This window comes from Falco cherrug, chromosome 5, assembly GCF_023634085.1.
Source record: "Falco cherrug isolate bFalChe1 chromosome 5, bFalChe1.pri, whole genome shotgun sequence".
NCBI lineage: Eukaryota > Metazoa > Chordata > Aves > Falconiformes > Falconidae > Falco > Falco cherrug.
Window position 1 is genome coordinate 24,137,355 of NC_073701.1, and position 13,397 is coordinate 24,150,751.

The 13,397-nt window shown below is 49.9% G+C and overlaps 1 protein-coding gene across 1 annotated transcript in view; it reads right to left on the minus strand.

Annotated features, from left to right (window-relative positions):
• The window catches only part of WNT5B (Wnt family member 5B), a 76,356-nt gene that overhangs the window by 14,492 nt on the left and 48,467 nt on the right, over nucleotides 1–13,397 (minus strand). The window contains exons 2-3 of the mRNA XM_055711822.1: nucleotides 2,500–2,642; nucleotides 1,522–1,769 (exon numbers count right to left, since the gene is read on the minus strand). Of these exons, the coding sequence (XP_055567797.1) occupies nucleotides 1,522–1,769; nucleotides 2,500–2,642 (391 nt within the window). The remainder of the gene's footprint in view (nucleotides 1–1,521; nucleotides 1,770–2,499; nucleotides 2,643–13,397) is intronic.

Here is a 13,397-nt window from a genome sequence, read left to right on the forward strand (position 1 = left end):
CTTACCCAGGGCTGCAGGAAAATACCAAAGAAGAAGAGGTTTGCCCCAGAAGGGGAGATTCCTATTTTCTTGTGTCCTTGCAGAGTCACTAGGATCTCTCTGGGGATCTTAAACTTACCCTATTATTTGGGATAAGTCACATGTGAGGGAGGGACACCAGAAGGAAAAGATGGAGTTGTATTTTCTTGGTGGCTGAAATTTGTTTTCATACCCCAAAGCACAAGTTTTAACAATCTGGGATTGCATGCAGCCTCACCTGGCCACCACTCTTTCTATCAGAAAGCAAGAGAGCAAGGGTGCAGATGCCTTGGATGTGCATCAAGAGCTGAAAGTACGCCTCAGGAAACGGCATCTCCCAGGGGAACATCCCAGAGAAGCAGGGATTTGCTGGGGTATGAGCTGGACAGAAAGGGAGGAATTAGAATGGCCGTGGTGGGCTGAATTAGAAATTCTGAAAGACTGAGTAACACATGCAAAAAAAATCTATAAAAGTCTCTAAGATGACAGATAAGAATTTCAGGATCAAACGGAAGGGATCACAGGACTTGATTACCCTGGTGCCCTATCGCCTTGACACCCCAGACGTATTAAAGATGCATCTCGGTGTCCTGCTGCCTACGCAGGTTTTTTTGAGAGTGAAGACAAAAAGGTGCAAGCAATACTGGGAGCAGCTGGGGGTGCAGGAGCTGAAGGTCTTTTCCCATCCCTTGCTAAGTGTTTTCCCTGACCTCACAACCAAGAAATAGTACTGGTTCTTCAGTGTAAATGATTGGCTTTGTGGGTGGGAAACAAGACCTCTACCCAGGGGTTGGAAAGCGTGCATGTGTGTGTGTGTGAGTTGAGTGACTGTTTTAACACCTTTTCTTTATTGTCCTGGCTGTCGGACACATCAAACTGAGCCCGGATTTCTCAGTTTCTTGCCATCAGATGACTGCATTTCAAAAGGAGCTGGGACAATGCAGCTAGGTCACACCTCAATTCAAGTGCAGCAATGGCCTGTCAATGTGCCTCTTGCGGCCAGCAGGGCAGGAATTATAAAAATCTCCTAGGTTTACACAGAAAGTGGCAGAACAGTGAAGGTGGGGGAGAGATCCCATGCCAGAGGAGTCTGCATTTCCCACATGTCGAGGCTGCATTCCCTGTCCGAGGGCACTCCAGATGCTAGGAATGATAGCATGGGACCATTGTTCCTGGCTCCAGCTTCTACCCTCCCTACCTTTAAACACGCACACAAAACAAGAGCAGCCTCTCTCTTCCTGACCTTCCCATGCCCCCCCGAAGAAAGTGTGTGTGTCCCACTAACTCCTGCTGTGTCTCAGGTGCCCTGCTGCCACCCACCCAGGTGCGGGCAACACACAAGCAATGCCAGCACACCAGGGAATGGAAAAGCTCGTTAAGCGCAGCTTTAGGAGCAGTGCTAACGGGGTTCATTACTCCTGCGTGTGTATTTGGCGAAAGGGAGAGCACTGCACAGGGACAGCCAGCCGGCGCCCAGCACCTCCCTGTACCGGGTACTCCTACCTATTTTCATGACCCGCCCGAAGACGGAGGTGTTGTCCACCGTGCTGCAGTTCCACCGCCGCTGCCGAAACTGGTACTGGCATTCCTTGATGGCGCTGCGGGCCCCTTCCCCAATGAACACCATGTGCTCCTGGTAGAGCTGGCAGAGTTTGCGCTGCCCGGGGGAGAGCCCCGGCAGCTGGCTGCACACCGGCTGCGCGCCGATGATGTACATCTCAGGTCTCTGGATGGGGTTCATGGCCAAAGACCTACGATGAGAAAAACATCCATGGGAGCCTGGAGGGAGAGGCCCCCTCCGCGAAACGCCCGGCACCTTTCCCCGCCAGCCCAGCCCAGCCCCGCTCCCAAAGCCCGGGCGCATTTCTCATGTCAGCTGCCTCCCTCTACGGCTCTGCCAGATGCAAGGCTTTTCCAAGGCTCTAGCGGGAGGAACACAGCTCGTTTGTAACCCGAGTTTAAACACAGAGGACACCCGGGATGGGGAGGGGGCAGAGAGAAAGCTCAGCACTTTCTCTGCAAAAGAAGAAAGTGAGCTGCTTTTTCACAGACCGCCAGCGAGCCATGCCTGCCTTCAAGCCAGGCTATTTTTCTCGCTCCTTAGGCGAAGGGGGCTCCGCGGCTGCTCCCGGGGCTTTTGGCAGCGGGTCGGAAACCTTACCCATCCTCTCCTCCCGCATTCCCCACATCCTCAAAGCCCGGACGGGGCTGCACCAAGCCCCTACAAACAGAGCCCAGAAACGCCTGGAAGAGAGGGGCTACGTCCCACGTCCCCAGAAACGAGGCAGGGTCAGCGGGAGGGGGGAACCTGGAAAGAAGCGAGCTGCGGCGAAGGACGCCCGGGAGGCAGGAAAGTTCCTGCGGGGAGCGCAGGGCGGCCGCCCCGCTCCCGCTCCCGCTCCCCCGCCCGCCCCCGGCCCCCGGCCCCCGGCCCGCGGCGGCGGACAAAGGCGCCGCCGGCTGCCCCGCGCCCTCACTTACCACCAGGAGTTGGCGTCGGCCACCGGCGAGGTGCAGCTGCAGAGGAGCGCGGCGGCGAGGGCCAGCCTCGGCCCGGTCATGGTGGGCTGCGGGCGGCGGCGCTGGGGTAGCCCCCGCAGAGCCGGCCGCCGGGACGGGGCGCCCTGCGGAGAAGCGCCGAGGAGAAGCCCTGAGCGGGGCCTGCGTGCGGCGGGGGCGCGGCGAGCACAGCCCGGCTGCCGCCCCCTCCCACCCCGCCCCGCCGCCCCCCGCAGGACCCTCCCCCGGCCGCCGCCTCCCGGGGGCTCCGACGGCGGCCGTGCCTCCCGCCCGGGCCGCGCTGCCGGGGCTCCGCCGCAGCGAGCGACGCTCCCTGTCCGGCCCCGGGGGAGCGAGGGGACGCCTGGGGCTGGCCTCGCCCGCAGGGGCGTCGGGAGGGGCCTCCCGGCTGCCCCCCGCTCGGCCGCCTTTGATGCGCCCCCTCCCCCGGCCCGTGGTCCGCCGGTGCCACCGCGGGCCGAGCCGGGCCGGGCCGGGCCGTGGCGGGCAGCCCCGCGGCCGCAGGTGTGCAGGGAGCCGGCGGGGCACATCAAAGCGCCGCGCTGGCCCCGCTGCCTCCGTAACGCAGGGCCGGCTCGGAAATGGGCCGCCCCCTCCCCAAAACGGCCTCCAGAGGGGCCCCACGCCGGGGCCCCAGCCCCGCGCCCCGGGCGGGGATCTGCGGGGCTCGGCTGGGCTGCCGGCGGCCGCGCAGACGGGGCTGGCACCACAGCCTAATGGCTTTATGGGCTGGGGAGGTGGACAGGGGAAAAGCTTCAAAGGCTCCTCGTGTCCAAACACCCCTCTCCCCTCCCCGCTGGACCCACCAGGAACCTCAAAGGCAGAGGTAATCTGGCAGCTCCTCGGCCCTTTTCACCCCCCAACACCAGCAGAAAGCAAACGCAGGCATCCTGGACCAGTGCGGGTACTTGGAACAAACACTCCTCGCACCCTGCCTCCCTCATGCCACAGCTGTCGACACCGCTGCTGCTGCCTCCATCTCTACGTGGCTTCCCACCATCCTGTCCTATCCTGTGCCACACAGTCCCCACCTCTCCACCACTGATAAATGCCCCCTTATCGTCTCCCATGAAATCCTCTCACCAGGCCTGGTGTCCCCCTGCCACTGCCCCTCTGGTGGTGGCTCCCTGAACACAGGCTGAACGTGCAGGTCCCCCCCAGGTTGTGGGCACGGCGTACATGGTCCAAGACCCGCAAGTACCCAGCCCTTCGCTCTGCCTCACGAGCAGCACCCGAGACATGAATCACCAGACTCGGCAGCTCAGACCGCTGAAGTATATTTTTTATCAAATTCCTCACACCCGCCACGGTGGACTTGCTGTGTTTGTTTGCAGCATGCTTCGCTTCCTCCCCCATCCAGATGTGCTGTACCTGCAGCTGGTGGCCCATCTCACCTGGCAGGCAGATGTGGGGCCGCAAGTGCCAGAATTAGCCTCAGGACAAAAAAGCCTTGTGTGACCCAGAACCTCGGTGGGAGGGGAGTTTTACTGCTTGGGCACAGCAGGATCCACGTCTGAAGAAAACAGGGTGACTTTATTCCCATCTTCTATATCCTCCCTTTTCCTCCTCCCACAGCTCCAAGCGTGACGGAGGGATGGCGAGGTGTATGTGTGTGTAGCCACGCATACATGTTTTGGGTCTGTTTCTATAGGGAATAGACAGAATGGAAAGTTTATCTCCGGGAGTCTGGGGAGGAAGGAAGTTGTGTATGGATGAATGGCTTTTCCATGACAAACAATGAGTCTGCACAGACATGGTGTGATGTCATCTAAAGAATTTCCAAGCCAGTCTCAGATACAGAAAACCTTCTCGCTGGCAGAGATGAGAGCGTCCCACCTTTCCATCTTACCACAGCCAGAAGGAAGAACTAGGGCAGGGGAAACAAAAGCCCTTGCTGTCTCACACACACACACAAGGCATGCACCATGTAAATAGATGACACAATGGGAGAGGTGTATCTCCAAGCTTTGCCCTCACCAAGTCTCCTCGCGGATTCTGAGAAAGGAGTAGACCGTGGCAAGCCGCCCTGGTGCCTCTCCCAGCCAGGAATGTGAGACAGCACCAGCCGATGAGGCACTTCCACAAATACAAGTGATGTCAACGTCCGCGTTCGTGTGAGTTTCTCTGAGCCCATGTGCGCAGCCGCAGCACTCCATGAAGCGACACGGATGCACCACCATGCAGTGCTGGACTGGTGGCCCACCTCTGGCACTGCGGTATGGCGGAAAGAAAAACCCTTCCAGCTGCTAAAGTATGGGAAGTGCTCATGTGAAACTTGGTCCAGAAACACACAGTATTAATTAAATATCTCATTTTAAGTATTACTATGTGAAGGTGGCTGACAATTAGCAACAGCAAAGTGTTGTGAATACTTCTAGTAGCAACCTGACCACCAACAAGCACAAGCAAGGCAATGATCTTATTTTGAAACACCAGACATTAAAATTGCCGGATGGGATAAGATCACATATCTCGGCAGCCTAATATCCTGTCAAAGGCAGCAACTAAAGGAGATGCTTCAGCAGGAAAGGTCTGAAACTCTGAATTCTACCTAAATTCTGCTGCTGGTGAGAGCAACTGCTGTTAAGATGTGAATTATGGAATTCAGTCCTTTTCAAGGTGCTGGAAGTAATTTCTTCACCGGCTGTGTTTATGACTTCAGATAAAGCGGTAATAGCAGGTGAGGCATTGTTGGAGTGGTTTAGCCTCAGCCAGCAACCTCTAGACAAAAAAGCTGCAAAACACTTGGCTGGTGGTCCGAAGAATACTGTCTATTCCTCTTGCGCCTGTTTCTACTTGCCACCAAAATCCTGAAAGAAAGCTTTCAATTTTGTAAATAAAAAGCTTGGGTTATTTTTTAAGCCCAGCTGCAGGGCTGGTTCAAACACTTTTGGTGAGGTTGTTTGCCAAAGCAGGGCTGGGTGGGAGAAGTCAATGAAATTTTGTGAGGATGAGAGGTGGGGTGAAGCGGGGCTGCTGGTGGGCTGCAATGAATGGAGTCCATAAAGCATCAGGTAAGAGAGGCGGGTAAGGAGCTGCCAGTGGGTAATCCTGGGTGACCAACTGGGATGCTGGCAGGGTCATGATGACTTAAGAGGTTTCAGGGGAAGGAGGCTAGGAGTGAGCAGGATTTTGGGGTGCTCCATATAAGTGACATGAAGGGGTACTGGGTAGGACTAGTGGGTATTGGGAAGGCCCTGGAAAAAGCTGGTCTCACCTGCCTTTCTGTTCCCTGGTTAACCCTGTCTCAGATCCAGGAGAGCCCAATCTCACTCCAGGCAGACCACCCCTCCTGGCCATCAACCCCATCCTCCCCCTGCCACCCAAGGGATTCCCACTTTCCTCCCAAACCATCCCTCCCCAGCGGCATCCCACTCACACCAACTCACACTGCTCCTAGTGCAGTAGGGAAAGAAGGGTCGGTAGAAAGAACTCCAAAACCTGGGGCTGCTCTCGCTTCTGCTGATTATTGCCTCATCCTACCCCTTTCAGTGGGCCTGGCTCACTCAGACAGCAGTACAGAACCCTCACTGCAGCTCAAGCACTGCAGGTGCTTGCACCCAGACCACTGAGGATCACCTAGGCCAAATAGGGAGCTGTCTCCTGGAAACAGGACATGAATCTCAACCTCAGATTAAAGGTCTAATGCTCCCTTCTTAGAGGGAAGAGCAGCAGCAGCAAGCCTGCATCTTTGTAAAGCCTTGGCATTCTGCTGCATTCAACAGTCTGCTGCCCTAGGCAACTGTCTACTGTGTTGGCTGGCTGCCTAAAGTTAGTACCTGTGGTTTGCCTTTGTTTGCTTTTCAGAGGTGACAACGGTGGCACAAAGCACAAATTTACACACTGAGTTTCCAAAGTCACGGCAGAGCAGCTGGAGAGCTATCACTGCTTTCCCAATACCACCACATTTGCTGGAGGGAAGCTGCAAAACTCCAAGAAGGGGAGGTCATGTCCATGAGATCATTTGCAAAGATTTGGCAGACTGAAAAACGTTGAACCCTAGCTGGAAGACAGCTCTGATAAATGAGAAAAGGAGAGTTCCTTGTTCTACCCTTTATTGTTTTTCAAAAATATGGGAGGTACTCAAGTGCGACACAGATTTTTAGCAAGTCCTATAAGGCATGCTGAAAGAAAACATAGGTCTCTTTCCATGTAACTCAAATGATCCTCATGTGTGCAATTTGCCCGGTTTCTCCCAGGCTTGGGAGAACTGGACGTACATTCTTGTTGTAAGGATCAAGAGCTTCTTTCAAGTTCCTGTTTATTCCTGCAACTTGACTGTGGTTCAATGCTTTTTTTTAATGCCGCGCAATGTCCAGTGCATCCAGAAACATTTATTGCTCTCCCTGACATAAGACACTTCACCAAGACTAGAAAATTTTTCACTTAAGTAGTCTCCTCTACTTAAGGAGCCAGAGATACATTGCCCTGGAAGGAGGGTTTACATGTGCTGCTTGAAAGGGAATCCCTGCCCTCTGGTTCTGTGCCACGGACCTGCTGGTTGACAGCACCAAGAGATGTACCATAATGTCCTGCTATACATGTGCTTCTGGCAGCCAGGTTTGGTTTTAACCACAGTTCTTACTAAGATTTCAGGAATCTCATTAAAGTCACATACTTGGCCATTCAGCTGAACCAGTTTTAGAAGGAGTGTAGATTTAAAAAACAAACAAAAAAGTCCCTTAAAGGTAAATTGCAACCCTCACACTGAAACCTAAATCATCTTTTATCCCACCACCTCCCACTCATTTGGCCTGTGCTGCTCCCCTGCTGCCGAGCCATTCCTCTCTCAGCACTGTACCACCGTGTTGACCTTCCCAGATCTAAATGCATCATTTTATTTGTATTGCGATTAGTACTTAAGCAGCAACTGGAGTCACCTCCATAGGCCAAGATGTAGCTGGGGTGTTACAGAAGGTGTTAATAAAACCTTCTCAAAGTATCCCAGCATATCAGTCCTTTGTGTCTGCCTCTTTTGTCTTGACATTGTCTTGCCTCCTCAAATTGTTACCTGCTGTCTGTCTCCACTGGAAGGGCAGACTATTCCTGCTTCTGTCCTGCTTGTTTCTTTTGGAACTTACAGACTCAGTTTTATCTCCTGATGTGCTCGTGTGCTACCTTTTTCTGTATCTCATCACCTGTCACCCCTGCTGACAGATCCAGATTTCTTTTCACCACTACCTTGCTCTTTCATTTTTCCATGACTCCCCTGGCCAATGACATCCAGTCTCACTGTCACCCGGGCATGTGGTGCAGCAAATGCCAAAATATACCTGCTAGTCTCAGCAGACCCAGTGACAGCTTCTCCCTGAAGTTCCTCACCAAGGAAAGCAAAAATGGAGGAAAGCTGCAACTAAAGCAGAAGTATTAGACAACAAAAGAGGCCAGATACTAAACATTTTCATCGTTTAAAACCAGAATAGGTATAAAGGACAGTGGTTCTAGGAATAAAACAGCTTCTCATTAGTGAAAGATAGAGAATATATGTAAAGCCTTATGAACTTTGTCATTTATGCCATAGTATTTCACATGGCGGGCAACAAACTCACGTAGAGCAAGACCATCTCACCCACTACCAAAAAAGGAGCAAACTCCATGGATACACCAGGACATGACCCTCCTCCCTCTCAAGGTGATTAAATGGTAGTTGTACTCTTACAGCAGACTATATCCCAGTGTTGAGCCCACTGAGACCAGCCCCAGACATCCCAAGGGAAAGCAGTGACCTGCGAAGCACCTGCAGAAACTGCATATGCTAAAACAAAATAGGGTTTGATTTTTCAAAATCAAGAAGGAAGCAACATAAATCCATCCCTGCAGGTACATAGCTGCCTGGCAACCATCCATATTTACGATATTCCCAGGCACAGATCCAGGCCACCCTTTTCCATGGGAACTCTTATTTGCATGTTGGTGACCTCAGTAGAGAGCCAGAGACCTGAGCCGGGACATGTCTGGCCCAGTTTTGCACTTCTTGTTCCCATGACTACTAGAATACCAGGGTTTCTGGGACTGCAGCAAATCATCTGTAATCACAAACTGAAACCTTCTTAGCATCTTTAATTATATGGGCAAGACGTATAAGAAATTAGACCAGCTCCACTATGTATAGTCATAATCTAACAAATCACTAAATACATCTATTGGAAAAAAGTACCAAGTATTATCCTCTGCTGACCATTCAGCGGCTTATTTAACATGCCCACAGTGTCACAGCTTACTCGCCAAACAGGCACCCCATCTCCTTAATTTGCACTAACAATTCCCTCTTCAGAAATCGTTCCCCAGACCCCCCTGAAGGAGCCACAGGAGGTCAAGTTGAAACACAAGCCCAGGCAGGGTTAGGAAGTCCATGCTGCTGCTCCCCAACATCGCAGGTTTCTAGGAATGAAAGACTCCTACCCTTCAGGCCATCTAGCCCACACCTTTCCCGTGTTAAGTTTACATGGAGGATTAACTATTCTAGAGAGGAGTAAGACATGAGGAAAGTGAAAAGGCGAAAGTATGTCCCTCCTTTATTTGTTTTCCAGGGGCCAGCCCTGGGAGCTGGTTTGTTACCTGCCATAGCTGACTGTGCCAAGGACCCCTCAAGCAGTGACAGGAGGGCAGCCCTCATCCTGCTAGACAGCTGATGCTGGCTGCAGGATTTGCATGAGAACTCTGGACTCAGATTATGGTGGTTAGAAGCACATACGTCAGCCCTCCTTGAAGATTAGGAAGGATAAGAGGACAAAGTTCTCCGACAGCATGAGCAAGCAGGCAGCGAAAGGCAATCCAAGTCGAAGCAACTTCTCTGCGGAGATTTCAGAACAGACCAGGGGATGGAAACAGCTTGCTGATTTTTCTTCCTTCATCTGATCTTGCAAAGCACAGAGCACACTTCATCCTCCCTACAGGGGTGTCCAGCTCTCCCAGTCCCACTGGAGCTGTCCCAAACCGAGATTTATGTCTCTGCATTTCACGGGCCTGGACTTCATTTTTGCTCTTAGTATGTATTCCTTTTAGTTTGTTCCATACTATAATAATTACATCAACTGGCCAAGAAAGTAAAATATTTAAAATACAGTTAAGCTGCTGCTGCAGTGGTTCTTAGCTTTTCAGGAGTGAATGACCAGGGGAAACAAGGAGAAGCACAGTTACTGCTCTGTCTTGGACATTCAGCATCTTGGTGTAGGTCACAGGGACCGGTGTCAGGCTGACTCGGATCAATAGCCTCCTGTCAGTTAAATCATTGCCAGAAAAGCTTGATATATACATTTCCAAAGGAAATAGTAAGCCATGGAATAAATTCAAATTTAATTTAATCTCTCTCCTTCCTGTTACAGTCTTCAAAGATGTTCTTATGAAGTCCAGTCTAATGAAAATAATATTAATGATCAGCTCTTCCTCCATTTCAGAATTGCAAAGCAGGCATGTACACCCCATACATTAGACCACACAGCTCTAACAGCCACTATTTTCCCCTTACCTTACAGAAAGGGAAAGGGAGGTGCCGGAAGGGCTGAGTAACAGGTTCAAAGTAGTAAATATGTGGTGCAGATTTACCTCCATTCAGCAAACCATTATACCAGGTGCTTGAAAATAAGCATACACTTCACAGTTTTGCTGAATCAGGATCAAAATTAAAATCTGATTGCTTTTTCCATTCTTTTGACCACCAGATACTTCTGCCATGAATTAAATGTTGTTCCTGCTCAAATACAGTGCATTCAAAGCACAAGTAATAAACAAAACATTTTGGGAATAAACCCCCAGTGTATCAACTGCATCACCTACATAGTTATCGCAGTTTCCAAACCAAAGAAAAAAAACTTTCCCAAGCATGCTTATTATATTTTGATATTGAAAATTATATATAGAAAAGGCTGAAACACTATAAATAAAGCCCTGTCTATATCAGAAGATTACACTGATTGAACCAATTTCAGAACTTACCTTGTACACTGTCACACTTCAGTGAAGGAATTTCCTGTTAATTCTGGATGCAACAGATTTAAGCTAAACCTGTTCAAACTGTCTGGGGAACAGACTGCATGTACATTTGTACCCAAAAGATGATCATTTTATATCTCACCTTTATTCTAGCACCAATCATGTATGTGCAATTCTAACCGCAGAGAACAGAAGTATCCTATTTCAGATCTTGTTTGTAAAATGCTATTATAACATTATTACCTCCTTAAATAGAGTCTCCAGGTACAAATTTTCAGCAAAATGTGCATTCATGGAAACCTAATCTGGAAGAGCTATATCAATATATCAGTGCTGTGTAGGTTAGTTACCCTTTAAACCAAAAGCAAAGCCTTCAAAATTAAGATCTGTACTGATTTAACTAGACTGTTCAGTTAAATTGCCTTTTTTTTTTCTTTTTAAGTACATAAGGTCTAATATTACAAACAAGGGGTTGTGCCTCTTTTCAGCAACACATCATATGATCCCATACATAAACTCAGTGAGCACCTTGAAAGCCGTGGTTTATTTGGGGTCCCTCCTCTGTCTGGCATCTCACCACGCACAAAGCTGGGACTCTTTCTCTAATTTCCAGTCTAAATTTATTCATGGTCAGCTCATGCCCATTTATTCATGTGCCAGCTTGTCCCTTAAAACTCAGGATGCCAAAACCAAGGCTGGAGCCTGACAATATGGTTCTGCTGGCGGCATTACCGGGGTAATAAAGACCTCTCTCTCCCACCCGGGGGGGGTCATTCCAGCCCTGTGCCACAGGATACTTCTCTTTCAAGGTGCAGCCCCTTGATGATACAAGCAGTTAGACCAGATAAGGAGTTAAAATGACTCAAAATTAGACTTACAAAAAGAAAAGACCAGGTTTTACTTATTTAACTGCCGGGACTGGTTCACGTGGATATCAGAAGTGCTGTGGAGCAGGGCAGGAACACACGGCTGGAGGGGGCTGAGCCACAGCAGTACCACCTTCACCCAAGTTAAATTTGGATGGATTTGCACCGGCACTTCAAGGAAAGTTGTATTCCTGAGAGTTTTTTTTGATTGTGGATTCATTCCCTGACCGATTTCACAGCTCACTGCGACAGGCTGAGGGCACAGCTACACAGAGGGTGAGCATCAGCTTCTTGGACAGGAACTACTTAAACCCATGTTGCTGCCAAAGCCCCTGTGTTATCAGAGCAAGGCCTGAAGTGCAATAACATGGTAGTAAAATGCCTCTGTATAAAACTACCTGCTTCAGAACAGATGAGGTTTCCAGTGTAGCAACTAGTATTTGCTGCTTTGTAAATCCTCCCCTGAGCAGAAAGAAAAGAGAACTGGAAAAGTAACTAAAATTGCTAGTGCACTTTACTCAAATTTATTCCTTTTCAATGACTTTGAATTTGACTCAGTTTTCAAAGCATATTATATAGATATTTTAACTGCCAAAGCTATCCAAAAGCTTTCCAAAAAAAGCTATGCTTTTTTCCTGCTTCTCTCCTCAACATGAACTGTGATGTGACATTTTTGCTGGTGGTACAGCCACTAGAATAGCATCCATCTTCTCCCCCCCCCCAGCCCTGCTTGCCCAGCAGGGCTAACAAACTTGCTTTACATCAACACAACCAGTGCAAGTTGTCACCAGACCGGCTTTACACCCATCATGAGGTTTTCTGAGCACATCCCACACTCGACCAGTGGGGACTTTATCCTCCAAAGAGCTCAGCCCACACCTAGGCTTCAAAATGAGGAATCAGATTTCAGAGGTGCCTGTGGAAAACTGTGCTTTTCCTTTCCTGCTTTTGACATGAAAAATGTTGTAACCACCAGAAGCAAAAACTCCAAGAGGTTAAATTATCTGGAAAACGAAGGTGCTTATCTAACACCTCATCTACTCAGAAAGTAGTGTACAAGCCCATGAATGATGGACGCTGGAGAATTATGCCCTAAGTGTTCTAAGAGCCCAGCTGGTAGTACCCACATTTTGCAGCCCTTCCAATATGTATTTAAAAGTCACTGTTCCTGCAGCAGGTGCAGCTAGGCTGGATAAGGGTATCTGATTCAAATTGTTATGATCCTGCACACTTCGGAAAGGCACTTGGATGCTTTCACTTCTAATGCCAACCATTTTTTCAATCCAGTTTGCTACCAAGAGCTGAGGAAGGGCAGGACTGCTTCTTTTGACACAATGTGGGTTGATGTCACCTTTGAATGATCATACATCTACAGCACCAGATGGTGTGAGATTGTCAACAGGTCTCAGAATCACAGTTGAAGAAGGAAAGAAGTAATTACTGAATGATTCTCAACCCTGATGAAAATTCAGGTAAGTATACGGTCGTGCACTAATTTGTCAGAGGGAAGGGCATTTTCTTCAGAAGTAACCAGAGCTTGGAAGACGGAGGCTAAAATCCTCTCCTGTGGCCAAACTTTACCCTGGGCACAGGGTGGATATCAGGTCAGGTCCCGTGCAGGGACAGCCTGCCTCCCCTCCCCAGTCACTGAGGCTGCATCGCACCTTTATGCTAATGGTACTCTTTGGCCATATAACGCGTGGCACTTAAATTGCACTGCACTGGCATTTCCAGCAAGGAGCACGTACAAAGCCAACAATTTGGCACGAACAGTCCTTGCTGCGGTGACTTCGTCTGGAGCTCTGCTGATCTAGGCAAGGTGGGGATCTGACCCTGTGTCTGGTGACTACAGCAAGGGGTCAGGTCGGGACCTTGCCTTCCCAGCACTGCTGCTGATTTGCTTAGCCATCTCCTTTTGGTTATAACTAACTGAGACTCTGAAATTCAGCTTCTTCATCTGCCAGGGGGAGGTAAATTTATTTCAGGACTGGTATTGTGATCCTGCCTGTGGATGCTGTGATACGTTACAGGATCTAAGGCACTTAAAAGTGAAAATATGTA